An 18,597-nucleotide genomic window follows, 5' to 3' on the forward strand; every position below is an offset into this window, starting at 1 on the left:
GGAAAGTGACTTTTTATGTTTCGGTTCAGGGGGAGGTACTTACGATCCGACATTCTCGTAAGGATTCTACCATTTCTGAGTCTTGTTCAGATTCGGAACCGGAACTGTGGATGGATACAGATCCTCTTCTTAGGCCACAGATGCGCCTTATCTTGATCCTGTTGCATACATCTGCTGTGTCATCTGTGTTTCTGCTCTGCACCTCGAGACGGCGCGCATGTCTGTCGTGAAGAGTTTTCTTTGACCAGAATCATTTACACGTTTCACAAGTATCTTCTTTATGCTCGGGCGAGAGGCATAGGTTACGAATGCAGATCTGTATGAATATTTGGAGTGGCACTATGGACAGAAATGGAATGGAGTGAGGCTCATTAGCAGCTCATTTTCTTAGTGAGGTGACCGAGTGGAAACAATGTAGTCTGGCGTGGCCCGTAGGCCTAGAGGGTATTTAACGATCCAGACCTGTCAAAGATAGTCGAGATGTAATATAATCTACCCGATAGAAACAATACCCTCGAATGTAGTTAACTAGCTAACGGAACGGCAGGAAAAAAAACATTCTAAAGATGGAGTCGATTTTGACGGTTATGAAAAAAAAAAAGATGGAGTCGATTTTGGATGGAAAATTCAATAAAATTAGTTGTAAAAAAAAAAAAAAGATGGCGTCGATGCCCATGCGCATTGTTACCGAAGGAAGGAGTCACATAGACATTGTTACCGAAGGAAGGAGTCATATAGACTTGTGACTCGAAATGAATTCCTGGGAAAAAAACAACTTGTAAACATCAGTTCCCAACATTAGATGGTAGACTTATGCAAAACATGTGTATCTACAGCCACACATACCTTGAACTAGTAGTTACATTTCAATTTCAACATGTGGCCCCTGGGTCTCAAGTATAATGAATGGTACGGAAGATTTCTGCTTGCGGATTTCACAGCTGCAGTTAAGGGGCAGCATGACCAGTTAGTGCAGGGCAGGGTGTCTTTAAGGCGATTAGTATAAGAAGAGAGGGAGACATAGCTGGGAGGAGACTACACTTTACTGACAATATCCCTCTTTAAGGAAGAGTAACTTATATTCATCACTAGATAAGATAAGAATATCTTTATTCGATTGTTTGCATATAACAATCATAAAAGAGCATTTCATAAAAGTTAATCCATACAGTAAAGATAAAAATAGGAAGAGTGGTATTACAACAAGACATTCACAAGCATAAACACGATGATATGGTTAAAAAGGATAAAAATACAGTGAAAATGGGAGTACGTTCAGCAGCAAAATTAGTTACCCTTCCATGCTTTTTCTATGTTTAACTGCGAGTTTTAAAAAACTACATACAAACATAGTACATTCACTATTTAGCATTTGGAGGTGACAGAGTGCAGGTCTGAGTTGTACAAAATTCAGATGTTTAAGTAAAGGTTTTAAAAACAGATTACGGGGGAGTGTATAAAACTGACAAAAAAATAAAAAGTGTGCCAGATCTTGCGGAGACTTATTGTCGCAGCCGCAAGCTGGCAACACTTGTCCTCTATGTGCTCCACTTGGTACAGCTAATAAAAGATGGAACATATTAAATCGGAACCTTGTTAATAAAAAACGGTCATAACCGGACATGGGCCAAGTCAGGTAAGGTTCCATGTATAAACAGGTTTTGGTTAAAACATACTGTCTCACACTACTTTTCTTGTATTCATTTTCCTCCCGTGCCATGCACCTGGACAGCATAAAGGTGTTCCTAACAAAGGTTACATCAGTTTTAGTTATTGTTTCGGGGGATAGAAATAAATCTGGTCGGCCTAGTTCAAAAAGCCACGTTCTTACATATTTTAACCATGGGATCTTGAGTCTACCATCCCACTCTAGTGCCTCTTGAAGAATGTTTCTGGTAAGAGGTATGGCTGTGTTTAGCCAGCTATTCAGCCAGCATAGCAAAGGATTCACGGCCAGCTTATCACTTAGATATGGGATGCCAAGTTCCTCATGTACTGGGAAGTTGGCCTTAGGACCTGTTTTAGGAAGTTATTCTCAGTTATTCTCAGTAACTTCAAGGGCGCCTAGTGATTCTGATCCCCATATTTCACTTCCATAACGTGCGATTGCGGTGCTTTTGGCTTGATATAACTTCAAGACAGCAGCCACCGGACTATTGCCCATTTTTCTTGAGAAGTCCAGTATTGCTGCATTGGCCCGCACTACCTCACCCTTTTTCTTTTGTATTGCTGGTGCCCAGGTTAGTTTATGATCGAAAAGGACCCCAAGGTACGAGAAGGTCTTGGTGGTGGGTATTTTATCCCCATTTACAAAGTGAGGGTATATTTTTTTGGGAATTACGCCTGTCATCATTGTAAAGGATTTCGAATTATTAATACTCAGGCCACGGGAGTTCATGAAGTTATTAAAAGAGTCTAACAAGATTTGAAGTCCGAGCGCCGTTCTGGATATTAAAACGGCGTCGTCCGCATACAATAGGACAGGTATGCCCTTCTTGCCAATATAAGGAAAATCTGTACCAGTTTTTAATAAGTGCTCCTCCAACTCGTTAATATAAAGATTAAAAAGAAAAGGGGCGAGGATGCACCCTTGCCTGACACCTCGAGTTATACTAAAATCTCTTGTTACCTTCATGTCATGGGTGTAGCGGACGTTTGCTCTTGTGTCCGAGTGGAGGTCAACGAGAAGGTTGACCAGGTTTTGTTCCACCCCCATTTTTAACAGGACCTCCCAAAGCCTGCCTCTGTCTACACAGTCAAACGCGGACGATAAATCCATAAAGGCCATATGGATCGTCCCTTTTCTTGCTGTTTATTAGATATAGATTCAGACATTGGGTTATCGTAGAGTGGCCTGGTCTGAACCCATATTGTATTGGTGACAGTATATTATTATCGTTGGCCCAGGCTGTTAATCTATTTAGGATGATACCCCCCACCACCTTTGTAACTGAGTTAATCAGGGATATGGGTCTGTAGCATGTGACACTACCACGATCACCCTTCTTGAAAACAGGGACAATGGTCGAAGACCCCCAAGCTTTTGGGCAACCAGCCAAAATTCCGGCATTTACAACTGCAGTAATAACTGGTGCCCATAAAAGGATGTTTGATTTAAATAGATCGGGTGGTATACCATCAGGGCCAGGTGCTTTGTTGCAGGTTAATCCTTGTATCCCCTTTACTACCTCCCCCACTGTGAAGCACAACACATTTTCATCAGAGGATTTAAAAACAAAGTCTGCTTGTGATTTATCACTTTTGAAAATTGTACTGTAGTGTGACGTCCACTCTTCCTCAGGTAAGTTAGTCCCAGCCATAGAGTTAATGGGGACGTCAAACATAGGTTTATTTACAATACTCCAAAACTTGGAGCTATTGCCCAGAATTGCAGGGTCGCATAGCTTCTCCCAAACACCAACTTTTACTTCTTTTTTCCGGGCTGCCAGGACTGTCTTGTAGTTAGATCGCAGTGACTTTATAAGGACAGGGTCTCTTGGGGTAGCCTTAAGTGCTTTTTTTAAATCTCGTCCGGCCTTTGAACAAGCTTGATCAAACCACCCTGGTTGGTGTTCGTGATGACCCTTTATTGGTACAGATAACAATTGGCCAATTTTGTCAACAACAGCAGCAAAGGCAATCAAAGTCGCTTCGGGCAAAGTGGATGGAGACACACAAAGGTCTAGGTCACTACCACAACTAGTGTTGATTGAACTGTACAAGGAGTCACTGTTAACCTTTGACCACTTCAGACGACGATTTCCATTGATGGGTTTTAGGACACCATGATCAGGTCGAGGCTTCCTATGTTCAAAAAGGCCTCCTCCAATCCTGATCGACAAAGGATTATGGTCACTGAAGATGCTTGTTTGAATTTCAAAGTCAGTGGCTAAATCAACTAGATCCCTTGAAAGAAACATGTGGTCTATGTAGGAGCCTTTACCGTGGCCTTTGTACGTGGGGACATTAAATATGTGTGAGTCCTCCAGCGTGGTCATTGCGACGGTTAGATTCCTACCATCAATTAGGTTATTGATACAAGTGCCTCGAGGCGAATGATCGAAGTGAAAGCCAGACCTATTGTTGCAGCCCAAGAGGCCAATAGGTGTCGATTCAGGGTTGCCACAGGGGTAAGCGTTAAAGTCTCCGGCGATGATGATATTTCGAGGTAGACTATCCGCTTTTGCTTGTAAAAAGTTTTGTAAATTAAGAATGTTACACTCCTTATTTGATGACACAGCATTGTAGAAATTAATAAGGGTCAGTGCCTTTTTACCATTCCTGAGCACTAAGATTTGAATATGTTTATTGTCCAATGCTCTGTTTGAGACCTGGCAGCTAAGTGCAAGGCTTATATAAGTTGCCAGGCCCCCTTTAGATCTTCCACTGTTTGATGGAGCTGCTGGTAAGAAGAAACTTTGAAAGCCCTCAATGTGTACATTTTCATCTACTAACCAGGTTTCTTGAAAGCATAAGATTGTATAATTTTTTACATAGGCTAACCATGCTGGATCATTAACCTTAACGGCTAGACCGGCTATGTTCCAGGATAAAAGATGTATGGAACGTTGTTCAATGAGGCTCAAGCCTGCTATCTGGGCCTTATCTGTGGAAAGAGAGATTACTTGAACCTCATGATCCGTTATTAAGTGTGCTTGCGTTACATTGCTGGTGGTTAAAGAGTTCTTTACTCCACTGGGCACTATGCGTTGAGTTTGGTTTGAGGGACATGAGTGACTACACCCATTCACAATCAATGTGTTTTCGTGGGATTGTACTAAGGGAGCTGCCATAGGCGCTTCACTGGCCTCTGGAAAGGAAACATTTATGCACTCTAGACTAATGCTTGATACTCTATAAAGGGGAGCTACCTTAGTTGGGGGCTCAGTAGAAATAGAGTAGGAGGATGGAGATACGATTTGTCAATCGATCTCGTCTAAATAATCGGTGTTGTAAAGAGCATCAAATCTATTAGAAATGGGTACCCCATATTGTGTGTCTAAGTAATGGGGGTATGAATAGAGCTGCTGTTGAGGGCGAGTAAAAAGCTCACTTCTCTCCTGGTATCTACTGGGATGGCTGCTAGGCCTACTCAGCCATGGGTGTTCATGCCTATAGTCAGTGAGGTTTATTCGGGTATGTAGACCAATAGGCAGTGTATGGGCCCCAGGTTGGTTATCAACTATTGGCTCAAGCAACCCCCCCTGTCCATAGGTTGGCTGTACTTGTGTAGGATAATGACCAAGGTTATTTGGGTAAAAGTAACTTAAGGCCATGGTACGAATCAAGCTGTTTGTCACACCACTTTTCCAGCTACTTATGAAACTAGCAGCACGACTGTCCCCAAGGGTTACCACGATACAGTCACCCTCGGTCGATTTAAATCTGTTTCCCACCCAATCTACTCTTCTTACCTGTGCAATATGACCATTAATATGTTTAGGGATCGGTCTATGAGTTGTGAGCCAATGGCTCACCTTGTTTTTTAGGTCCCCATGAGATTCTACCCTGTCCCCCACCAATTTAGGTACACCAATCATTACAATGGTGTACGGGCTAGATTCAGGCGGGAGGTTGACATGAAGTGGTCTTTTAGCTACCGGCGATTTTGTCAGGGTAACACCTAATTGTTTTATAGGTATACCCTGTTTGAGGTTTTTAGTTGGTCTCGTTTGTTCTGCCTGGGTTGTTACTATTTTAGTCGGGGAGCTTTCGGCGGCCCATTCACAATTTTCTATCTCAGCGTCAGGTGAAGTTTGAGAGCTACTTGGTATGGCAGCCACTGGGTGGGATATGTTAGTACCTCTATCTTGAATTGTCGCTGGGATAATTAGAGGAGTCTTTTCCTGGCATGTTGACAGGTTTCGCTTACTAGCAGAGGTAGGGGTAGCTATGGCTTTTTTTGCCCTAAGGTTTTTATTGCTAGTCAAAGCGGGGGAATTACTGGCTGGTGTGAAGGTAGAAATTGGTTGTGATACCTTCAGTGTTTTAAGCAAGGTAGATGTTGCATCATTTTGGGCCCTTTCAAACTTCCCTAAGGCATTCTCAATATTAAGGACTCTCTCACTGATGGGTAACAGGAGGGACTTAATTAGGCTTTCAAGGTCACTCAGAAGTGATTTTGTGTTTATCATTGTGTGATCAGCCCTGACTGTGGTGTGTGTAGGCATATTTATGGGTACTGTCGTCTCTTTATTCAAGATCAGATCTGAGTCTTGACTACTTATAAAGGGACATAAGGTCGCTGTTTCTGGGGCAGGTTTGGCCAGTCTAAAGGTAGACCAGATGTCTTTAGCTAAGCTAAGATGTTTAGCCTTGAGGTGAGATTTTTGTTTTTTAGCTATGGATGACTTAAATTTACCTCGTGTGCCAATAGGCCTAGTTTTGCTCTTTATCAAGCGACTGACTTTGGTAACAGGTTTCGTCGTTGTAGATGTTAAACCACCCGGGGAGGGGGCTACTGAGTGTAGGTGGGCTATAGGTGACAGATGGGTGCTACTGCCATTTTCACCAGTTAGCGCAAGGCTGTTGTTCCTGCTGTTGCCTATAGATGATATAGGCAAGGCTGTTTGTGTGTTGTCTCTTGTTTGAGGGCTAGGAAGCCCTGGGAATGACAACGTTAGGATGGACTCCTCAGAGTTTATAGTATTGTCCAGGATGTTAATGTTACCAGTGGTGTGTAAAGAAAGGTCCGGGAAACATAGATCTGGGGTAAGTGATAGGCGTGTTTCGGAGTCCTGAATAGCATCCGCCACGACATCGTTTTTTGTAGCATTAAGTCTATGGCGGTTATTGTGGGAAGAGGGCTATTGGTGACGTCTTTCAATCTAGTTGCAGATCTTGTGGTCACGGGAGTGTTTCGGCATTTATTCATCTTCGCAAAGTTATTTTAAGCTATAGGCAATATTGCTGATGGAGGAAATAACGGCTTGCAGGTGCAGAAGATGTAAATAGCATTTGGCGTTTACCTTGGTAGATGACAGCTAGGCAGGATCTCAGGGGGATGGCCCCGTCCCGGCCTCCTCGGTCCCCGGAGGGCCACAGAGGGCCCGCCCTTTGCCCGGGCTTCGCTCCGGGCGTCCCGCGAGATGTGGTTGATGTGATTTTAAAGCGCCGCTTGGCGCTCTGTGGTGACGCTGGACCCCAGTGAGGGCTGCTGGGTGATGTAGTTTTCTGCCCCTCGCCGGTCTCCTCCAGACGGCCCCGCTCTTCGTTGGTTTACAGGCGGTCGGCGGCTGGAGACAGGCGGGCGGGTCCAGGCTGCGTTAAACAATTCCCTCGGTCCCTGTCAGTGCCTCGTGGTCAGTAGAGGTGCTGCTTTACTCTGCAAAAACGGGTCGCCCACTCGACCGGGTTGATGTGATTTTAAAGCGCCGCTTGGCGCTCTGTGGTGACGCTGGACCCCAGTGAGGGCTGCTGGGTGATGTAGTTTTCTGCCCCTCGCCGGTCTCCTCCAGACGGCCCCGCTCTTCGTTGGTTTACAGGCGGTCGGCGGCTGGAGACAGGCGGGCGGGTCCAGGCTGCGTTAAACAATTCCCTCGGTCCCTGTCAGTGCCTCGTGGTCAGTAGAGGTGCTGCTTTACTCTGCAAAAACGGGTCGCCCACTCGACCGGGTTGATGTGATTTTAAAGCGCCGCTTGGCGCTCTGTGGTGACGCTGGACCCCAGTGAGGGCTGCTGGGTGATGTAGTTTTCTGCCCCTCGCCGGTCTCCTCCAGGCGGCCCCGCTCTTCGTTGGTTTACAGGCAGTCGGCGGCTGGAGACAGGCGGGCGGGTCCAGGCTGCGTTAAACAATTCCCTCGGTCCCTGTCAGTGCCTCGTGGTCAGTAGAGGTGCTGCTTTACTCTGCAAAAACGGGTCGCCCACTCGACCGGGTTGATGTGATTTTAAAGCGCCGCTTGGCGCTCTGTGGTGACGCTGGACCCCAGTGAGGGCTGCTGGGTGATGTAGTTTTCTGCCCCTCGCCGGTCTCCTCCAGGCGGCCCCGCTCTTCGTTGGTTTACAGGCGGTCGGCGGCTGGAGACAGGCGGGCGGGTCCAGGCTGCGTTAAACAATTCCCTCGGTCCCTGTCAGTGCCTCGTGGTCAGTAGAGGTGCTGCTTTACTCTGCAAAAACGGGTCGCCCACTCGACCGGGTTGATGTGATTTTAAAGCGCCGCTTGGCGCTCTGTGGTGACGCTGGACCCCAGTGAGGGCTGCTGGGTGATGTAGTTTTCTGCCCCTCGCCGGTCTCCTCCAGGCGGCCCCGCTCTTCGTTGGTTTACAGGCGGTCGGCGGCTGGAGACAGGCGGGCGGATCCAGGCTGCGTTAAACAATTCCCTCGGTCCCTGTCAGTGCCTCGTGGTCAGTAGAGGTGCTGCTTTACTCTGCAAAAACGGGTCGCCGTGACAGTCCTAAAACACACACTGCATGCAAAGTTAAACCAAACACTTGCCTGCAATTGGGGAGTATCCAATAATCATTCTATTCTAATAAAAGGAGGGTTAGCATCTCATGTGAGAACACATTTTTTTGAATGGTAGCATTTACACATGACTTCTAATAGTAGCCAATGACATTCTGTCCAAAAAACTAAGCTACTGGGCTCATGTCACTAAAAAAGCATTACTTAGTTTTTTTTTAAAAATGTTTCCAAAATAGTTTTCACTGTCTACATTGCTATGTTCGGACATCATGCAGGAAGTGTGTTTTAATCTACAAAAAACAGACTATCCCCGTGGTATACTCAAGCGTAGAGGTACTCTCATGGACAGTCTTGGTAGCAGAACTCTGCCAGTACTTCCAAAGATTCCTTTAATATTTAGACGCTTAAATATTGCATGCAAAATATTCCAAAAAGACTATATCAATGCATTTATTCTTTAGAATACTGCTCATCAATATTAAACCACCTTGATGCCTTAATACCAAAGGCTTACTTTCTGGTACGGTATAGGGAGAAAGGATTTTTGAAATAATGGAAAGAATGTCAAAGAACTGAAACAGCAGAATGAGCTGGAACTCTGAATACAAGAAATGAGTTAATCTTGTAAGAAAGTGATCCATCCATCTACAAGCAAATACAGGTTTAGATATTTTTACAATTTTCTGCTATCCCCAATGTAGCTTTCTACATTCCCTTTCAAGAATGAAGATTATTCCGAGTTCCTATTCATCGCAATGGTCAGCTTTTGAAAATGCTTCATTGCCTATTTTTTTATATCCTTTATACTTTCTAATGGAAATGGCCACATTTCAACAAAATATAAGTTCTTTCTACACTAGTAAGGTTTATGTAGTGCTATTTCTTGTCCTAGAATAATCAAATCCCAAACCCGTTATCACTGGTGCAGTTTTGAGGACAAGACCACTCCTACATATTCCCATCAATGCTGCTGTATATGGGTCCATGCACCTCAAACTGTGTGTTATAAGGATACCTCAAATTATCAAGGAGTTCCCAGACCTTATATGGCATAATGCTACAGCCTGAGTGAGTTCATACAGTCAAATAAGTGGTGCACCTTTAACAGAATGGGCATAATGGAATATACGGAGGTGCTAGGCAGTTCAACTCAAAACCTGCTTTAGAAATCTAACCTGAACAACAGAAAGACCATCCATCAGCTTGTTGACAGCCACAGACCTCTGAGGCTTGAAATCTCAGTAACATTGTCTTAGATAAACTGACACTTTCTCAATTTATTTTTTTATAGTTTTGATTTGTGTGAACCTGAAAAGGTAACTGAATGATTTGCAAACTAACAAATAGCATAGTTACATACATTTTCACACATTTCCAAAATACATGGTTCCATTGATAGAGACATACGTAAGGTGAATGAAGAAAGATGGATTACCAGAGGTCAGCCCAGAACAGTGAAGAAATAGTACTTTATATGAGGGCTACGAGGCAGAAGACGCAGGGCTACGAGGCAGGTACATTCTCTGAACAATTCATTGTTGTAGCTGCTCAAATTACTCCTTTCGTTTGTGGGTGAGGTTATAGAGGGGATGGAGGGGAGGTCTTAAAGAGCAGTCGATGGAAAGATAAGCTAATGCCATTATGCTCTTACTCCCTTGTAATAAACTATTACAGTAGTAAGTGATTTCCTTATTAAAGGTGTGTTCTGAAGTTAGACCATGCATGGAACAAGAAAACTATCGTGGCCCTAACAGGAGAGCTAATGGTGCTCCACATGTAAGAATTCTACTTGAGGGAAAGAATGCCACTGTTAAATGCTCTGGTCTATACAACCCTTTAAGGTACATTTATTTTAGTCTGGGAACGAGGGGATCTCAAAATACAATATCATGTAATATTGAATATATACTCAAAAAAGAAAATAAATTATAGGTGCATTTAGCTACTATGTGGCAACATTATAACATTTCAGGATAACTTCTTAATTATTTTTCCTCTATAAAGTTTACACATACATTGGCTTTGCCATTTCTGACAGTTTTTCACATACCTTGAGGCTTAGCTGCTAGCGGTTTCATATCATTGGAGTCTCCTGCCTGATTTCTGGGTTTCAGGTGATGATTTCCTGATTTCTTGCCTGGGAGGTGGTATTTGTAAAAATCTAACATGAGGTATTCGTTGAACTGTACGTGGTCATGACGTTTTAGAGGAGTGCCCTCACTCGACCAACTTAACCGCTGCAGGTGGATGCACAAACACTGAGGTAGCTAGATGGCAGCAAAGTAAAACACAAAATATCAACCTTTTTTCATAGTAAGAAATATTGTGATCTCAAATAAACCTATAAGACCTCCCAAAAATGTATACTGGAAGGATTACAAAGTGTTTTTACTCAAATATAACACCACTGTAAAATAGGGAAAACTAAATGAACTACCGTAGCAAATTGGAAAACAGTTTCTGCTGTTGGAGATGTTACATGTAAGTTTCAAATAGTTGCCAATCGTGATACAATCAAGGATGACATTTCTTTGGCTACTTGGGGAGGATTAAAAGTACTATATTCACATAGAGGCCACCAGAGTTAACTAGGTTTTACAATTTTCTATAACTTTCTTTCTGTCCGTCTAGTCACTCTGTGACACGCAAAGTGTGACAGACTGTCCTCACACACCTGCCAGGTGTCATGCATCATGATTGGGCAACCCCATACTCTCCAAAACCATGGTTTGATTGAGAGCAGCCTACACCCTGAGATCAGAGAGGCACTTTTTGAGCTAAGGATCCATAAAGCTATGGCAGTGTTACTAACAGACAAATTCATCTCCTGCTTTTGGCCAGAAGTTAGGGAAGTGTCTTTATTAATTCTGGCATAGTTTAGAACACACAAACTGTTTGAAGGACCTTCCTCTGTACAGCTTTTGTGTTGTAGCTTTTTTCTTGGTCACACACCCAAGGGCAGAAGTACTGTACTTTCATAACATTTAAAGTTTCTACCTAACCTTATGCTACTGCAGGGGAGAATGGATAACAAGGGCTGGCTTTTGAGTGTGCCTATTGCATCATAACTAAGAAGTAGTGTGTGAGGTACCAAGGTGGTGTTATTGTGTTGGTTTGTGTAGTTTTTTTGTTGCACAGTGTCAACTCAATATATTTATGGTTACAAATTTAACTTGGTTTTCTTGTGGTCTTTTTTTTTTATGTACACCCTAAATCGGGAAACACAAGACTAATGGGGGTTTGAGAGAACTATTAGCATTGACTTCTTCGGAAAAGATTACTCATATAAATCTACGTATGTGCTTTATTTATTGAATAATGTAACAAAGGAAGAACAAAGCATCAGCACAAGGTGTGAAGAATTATATGAGGGTTCCACTGATATCTAGAGTAAACTGAATTACATAATTTTGCTCCATGAAAATCATTAAAAAAACTAATGTTATCACATTTAATAGCTTGTTTTCTGAATAATAAAAAGTCATAATCCATACAATTCACTGATATGAATGACTTTTTCAATGGAGTGCAGGTTTGCAAACTTTTCGCAGCAATTTTAGGGCCCAAAAGTGTTTCTAAAACCATTCAAAACATGCTATTTCAGAACTAAAACTGCTATTCTGTTTCCTGGGAGAGGTAAGGGAGAAGGCACAGACGAATAAGAGTCTGTCAAGAGATATTGATAAGGAATCGAAAATGTGACTGTTTAAAATGGAAAATAAATAAGGGGGTGGGGGAATAAAAACATTAGGTAGGAAAAAAGTGTGCCCGGTTTCCGCCTGGCGCCACCGCTGCAAAGTTGGTATCCTGCCCCCTGAATTGTGCCTGTTATTGTATCTTAGTCCGTTAACTGTTGTACCCCTGCTCAAGTTTGCTTTGCCCCCTGCATTGTGCCTGTAATCGTCTTCTTTTGTACCCCTGCTCAAGTTTGTTTCTGCCCCCTGCATTGTGCCTGTAATCGTCTTCTCTTCTCCATCGTGAACTGTGTACCCCTGTGCTCTGTTATCGTTCCCTTCGCCGTGCCCCTGTTCGTTCTGCGACCCCACCGCCGTTTCTGCTGCTGAACCCACCCCGCTCCCTGCCGCTGCTCCCCTGCGGCCCCACCCCTGTTCCCTCCAGGATCACCATTCCCCTCCCCACTCGCCACCCCGCTCACGCCTCCCAGCTGCTCCTCCCTCCCACTGAACACAAAAGGTAAGGCCCGCGAGGCGGGGAGCTGTGACCCGTCCTGACCTGGTCAGAGCTGGTCGCTTCTCCCGCCGCGTGGCCCACCCCGAGTGTGCCCGGTTTCCGCCTGCCGCCACCGCTGCCAAGTTGGAATCCTGCCCCCTGAATTGTGCCTGTTATTGTATCTTAGTCCGTTAACTGTTGTACCCCATCTCAAGTTTGCCTTGCCCGCTGCATTGTGCCTGTAATCGTCTTCTTTTCTACCCCTGCTCAAGTTTGTTTCTGCCCCCTGCATTATGTCTGTAATCGTCTTCTCTTCTCCATCGTGAACTGTGTACCCCTGTGCCCCTGTGCTCTGTTATCGTTCCCTTCATCGTGCCCCTGTTCGTTCTGCGACCCCACCGCCGTTTCTGCTGCTGAACCCACCCCGCTCCCTGCCGCTGCTCCCCCGCGCACCCACCCCCGTTCCCTCCAGCATCACCGTTACCCTCCCCACTCGCCACCCCGCTCCCGCCTCCCAGCTGCTCCTCCCTCCCACTGAACACAAAAGGTAAGGCCCGCGAGGCGGGGAGCTGTGACCCGACCTGACCTGGTCAGAGCCGGTCGCTCCTCCCGCTGCGTGGCCCACCCCGAGTGTGCCCGGTTTCCGCCTGCCGCCACCGCTGCCAAGTTGGTATCCTGCCCCCTGAATTGTGCCTGTTATTTTATCTTAGTCCGTTAACTGTTGTACCCCTGCTCAAGTTTGCTTTGCCCCCTGCATTGTGCCTGTAATCGTCTTCTTTTGTACCCCTGCTCAAGTTTGTTTCTGCCCCCTGCATTGTGCCTGTAATCGTCTTCTCTTCTCCATCGTGAACTGTGTACCCCTGTGCCCCTGTGCTCTGTTATCGTTCCCTTCGTCGTGCCCCTGTTCGTTCTGCAACCCCAACGCCGTTTCTGCTGCTGAACCCACCCCGCTCCCTGCCGCTGCTCCCCCGCGGCCCCACTCCCGTTCCCTCCAGCATAACCGTTCCCCTCCCCACTCGCCACCCCGCTCCCGCCTCCCAGCTGCTCCTCCCTCGCTCCGCCCACCCACTCTCCATTTATGGCAGAGTCCGCGCAGCGGGTGCGCCAATGGTGCGCCGAAGGCGCCTTAAAGGCAAGCCCGTCTGCGCCCGTCCGCGCCTGGACCGCGCCCAGCGCCAGACCTCCGCGGTTGCCATCCCACCCGCCGAACGTACGACGCCGCTACCCTCAGCGCACTCAACACCGGACGCCTCCCCGACTGTCACCGAGCCATCCCAGGACGCACCCACGGACCCTGCACCTGCCAATCCTGCAAGTTCGCCTGCATCAGGACCTGCAACCCACCCGCACCCACCAAGCCAAACACCGACAGCAACCACCTGAAGTGCATCCTGCTCAACACCCGCTCTATCCACAGACACACCGTGGAACTATGGAACCTGCTCGACACCACATCCCCAGACGTCGCCTTCCTCGCGGAAACCTGGATGAACGCCTCCTCAGTGCCCGACATCGCCATCGCCATTCCCGGACGGATACAAGATCACCGGGAGGGACCGCACCAACCGTACAGGAGGAGGCATCGCCATCGTCCACAAGAACACCATCCGCATCACGACCAACTCCGACGACACCCTCACAACCGCCGAACATCTTCACTTCCAGATTCACACCGACCCCAAGACCACACTCAGAGGCACCCTCATCTACAGACCCCCAGGACCCCGCACTCAATTCAGCGAAGACATCGCAGACTTCATCAGCCCACACGCCCTTCCCTCCGCCGACTACATCCTCCTAGGAGACCTCAACTTCCACCTGGAGAACAACAACGACAACACCACCACCCTCCTGGACAACCTCGCTAACCTCGGACTCAAGCAACTGGTGAACACCCCCACCCACTACGCCGGACACACGCTTGACCCAATCTTCTCCTCCAGCAAATACATCTCCTTCAGCCACTCCACCGTACTCCACTGGACAGACCATAGCTGCGTCCACTTCAGCTTCACAAAGACCACAACCCACCACCTCCCGCATCAAGTTCCCCACAGGAACTGGAACAAGATCACGACCGACCAGCTCACCGCATCACTGAACCAGAACCCTCCCGCCAGATCAACGGACCCCAACCAAGCAGCCCACAACCTGGCACAGTGGATCACCAACTGCGCCGACAACCTCGCACCCCTGAAAACCCATCCCAACAGGCCCGGAAGCAAGAAAGCCCCGTGGTTCAACGACGACCTCAAGAACTCCAAGAAGAACTGCCGCACCCTCGAGAAAGCCTGGCGAAAGACCCCGACCACAGACAACATGACCGCCCTCAAGCAAGCCACCCGCAAACACCACCAGCTGATCCACACCACCAAGAAGACAGCATTCAAGGAACGATTAGACAACAACGCACAACAGCAAAGAGCTCTTCAGCATCGTCAAAGAGCTTTCCAACCCCAGTGCCGGTAACAACGACATCACTCCCTCACAGGACCTCTGCGACTCACTCGCCACGTTGTTCCACAGCAAGATCGCAGACATACACAACAGCTTCGGCGAACAGTCCACGCACACAACCACAGAACCAACGCCCCCCACCACCACCCTCCGCAACTGGACCCCACTTAACACAGAAGACCCCATCCGGACGATGAACACCATCCACTCCTGTTCACCAACCGACCCATGCCCTCACCACGTCTTCAACAAGGCCGACTCCGTCATCGCACCCCAAATCCGGGACATCAACAACTGCTCCTTCAACACCGCCACCTTCCCGGAGAGCTGGAAGCATGCCGAACTCAGCGCCCTCCTGAAAAAACCATCGGCAGACCCCACCGACCTCAAGAACTACCGCCCCATCTCGCTCCTCCCGTTTCCTGCCAAAGTCATCGAGAAGACCGTCAACAGACAGCTGGCCGCCTTCCTCGAGACGAACGGATCCCTCGACCACTAACAGTCCGGCTTCCGAGCCAATCACAGCACCGAGACCGCCCTCATCGCAGCCACTGACGACATCCGAACCCTGCTCGACAACGGGGAAACAGTGGCCCTCATCCTCCTGGACCTCTCCGCAGCGTTCGATACTGTTTGCCACCGCACCCTAGTACAACGACTCAGCAACGTCGGAATCCAAGGGAAGGCCCTGGAGTGGATCATCTCGTTCCTCGCCGGAAGAACCCAGAGAGTCCGCCTCCCCCCGTTCAGATCTGAGGCCTCCGAAGTCATCTGCGGCGTGCCACAAGGATCATCACTCAGCCCCACCCTCTTCAACGTGCACATGAGCCCCCTCGCTGCCATCGCACGCCAACACAGCCTCAACATCATTTCCCTACGCCGACTACACCCAGCTGATCCTCTCCCTCACCAACGACCCCGCCACCGCCAGATCCAACCTACACGAAGGGATGAAAGAGGTAGCCGAATGGATGAAGAACAGCCGCTTGAAACTGAACTCAGACAAGACGGAAGTCCTCATCCTTGGACCATCACCGTCTGCCTGGGACGACTCCTGGTGGCCCCCGGCCCTATGCAGCGCACCCAAACCAACGGATCACGCACGCAACCTGGGCTTCATCCTGGACTCCTCCTTGTCGATGACCAGACAAGTCAACGCTGTCTCGTCTTCATGCTTCAACATCCTACGCATGCTACCTAAGATCTTCCGATGGATCCCCACCGAAACCAGGAAGACTGTCACCCAGGCACTTGTCACCAGCCGACTAGATTACGGAAACACCCTCTACACCGGAACCACAGCCAAACTGCAGAAAAGACTCCAACGCATCCAGAACGCCTTCGCATGACTCATCCTGGACATCCCATGCCACAGCCACATCTCCGGACACCTAAAAGACCTGCACTGGCTCCCAGTCAGCAAAAGAATCACTTTCGGCCTCCTCACCCACGCACACAAAGCCCTCCACAACCTAGGCCTCAGGTACCTCAACGACCGCCTGACGTTCTACACTCCCACCCGCCAACTACGATCGACCAGCCACGCACTCGCCGCCGTTCCACGCATCCTAAGAGCCACCATGGGAGGAAGACCCTTCTCCTACCTGGCAGCCAAGACCTGGAATTCACTTCCCATCCACCTCCGTCTTACCCAAGACCACCTCTACTTCAGGAAGCAACTCAAGACCTGGCTGTTCGAGCAGTAGCGGACCCCCTCCCCCCCGCGCATTGAGATCCTCCGGGTGAGTAGCGCGCTATACAAATTTCTTGATTGATTGAGAGCGTTCAATCAATTAACCCCTTCGATGCTGATGACGAGCTCAGCTCGTCATCAGCTACGGCGCTCGTGTGCTGATGACGAGCTGAGCTCGTCATGTAACGCGTTTTTTTGAATTTTCCGCACAGCGGGAAAATGCACCGCATCGATGCGGTTAACAAGTATTGGCAATGCCACTGGGTTTGCTATAAAGTAATGATGTATGGTAATGTGAAGCACTACAAATAAATAGAATATGTGTTTGTGTGGAAGCAAGGAACTGTAGAATAATGCTGGTGTAAATTAAAAGGTCAAGTGACAGTTGCAGGGAGGTACTCAAGTCAAATTATTTCCAAGAAATACATTCTACCAGAAATGCACATTTTCCAATTAATAAATAATACATTTAGAAATTATAAAATTTCCAACAATTAAGACTAAGACACATCAATATGGTCGGAACATAACAGACCTAAATACCATATAAATCAGTATATACCTTCACAGCTAAAGTGCATCTTCAGGGGGTCAGCCCATTTAAACCATACATCATTACACATTAGATTATTCAGAAGTGTATCAATTTAACCTATTAAGATGCAAAACTAATTACAATTACTTCGGTAACAAAAATGCATTGTGCAAGGCCTAATAGACTACTCAACTGAACAATTAATATTTTAAAATACCTTTTAAAGTGCATCTAAAATAAAGCCACAGCAGAACACTTTTATGAGCATATATATCATATTCAAATAAGGACAGTTGGTCCTACTGGAGTGTAAGCAGAAAAACTCTCAGTTCTAACCAATGAAATGCATTGTGGCAAGGTCATAGTAACCAAAATCTTAAACCTGTTCGGCCTTACTAATACCTCCCATTTATCCAATTTCAAGGTCAGTTTCTTACCCCGTGCATCCTCCTAATTCAATCTGCATCTTCCCAGCTAATTCAAAATTCATCACTGTATCCCAAAACAGGGAAAAACGGTAATCTATAGCGGGACAGGGGTATGGGGTGATGGTTAAAGACAATTCTGGCTTAAGAAATACTTTTGTACAAATATCAGCCGATGGCAATTGCTACGTCTTGATGTCTCAAACCACACGCCAAGTTTAGCCCCATGTCTCTAAACTGTATTCCCAATTTTTTTTTTTTTAACTGGTTACATAAACACTTGACAATGCTGCTCGACTATCTACGCTATCAACCTTGGAACCAGCCACCCCAGATCAATTCCACCCCCAGGCACAGAATTTCATTGTGCAAAGTGTAGGAGAGTAGGGTCTGCTTCCTATGGTCACCCCCACTTTTTGCTTTTGCTTTACTGGTTTTCGACTTAGAAGTGGCTGTAGGCCTGCTAATCAGACCCACAGCCCAGATGCACTCTCTCTAAATTCAAACCATGTACTCTAGGTACATACTCAATTGGGAATTGGTTCACCTTGTCAGCCCCTGTAGAAGTGTACCTTAGGTACTCAGGGCATAGGTGTAACCAAGGCCTACCAGGGGCTGCAGCATGTATTATGCCACCCCTGGCTGGCCACTCAAACTGACACAACTGGCTGATCACTCAGCTGGAGCAAGGTCGTGTAATCACCCCTTGCTTAGGTATAGTATTCCTATATCTACCCTTAAATATAGACACGCAGTAACCTATAAGTCACTCCTATGGCAGGCCTTAACAATCCTGGAGGCAGAGTGCTTGGTTATGTGCAAGATGGTGCTCTAGCATGAGCTGAGCCTGTCTGCAGCTTTCGGAACCATGTCCTTATAGCTGTTCTATGATATTGCCATACCATATACTCTTAA

At 47.0% G+C, this 18,597-nt stretch overlaps 1 protein-coding gene across 1 annotated transcript in view; it reads right to left on the reverse strand.

Annotated features, from left to right (window-relative positions):
- USP30 (ubiquitin specific peptidase 30) overlaps positions 1-18,597 on the reverse strand; it is a 394,500-nt gene that overhangs the window by 164,011 nt on the left and 211,892 nt on the right. The window contains exon 11 of the mRNA XM_078667396.1: positions 10,453-10,669. Coding sequence (XP_078523522.1) covers positions 10,453-10,669 — 217 coding nt within the window. The remainder of the gene's footprint in view (positions 1-10,452; positions 10,670-18,597) is intronic.

The sequence above is a fragment of the Lissotriton helveticus genome, chromosome 11 (assembly GCF_964261635.1).
Source record: "Lissotriton helveticus chromosome 11, aLisHel1.1, whole genome shotgun sequence".
NCBI classification, from domain to species: domain Eukaryota; kingdom Metazoa; phylum Chordata; class Amphibia; order Caudata; family Salamandridae; genus Lissotriton; species Lissotriton helveticus.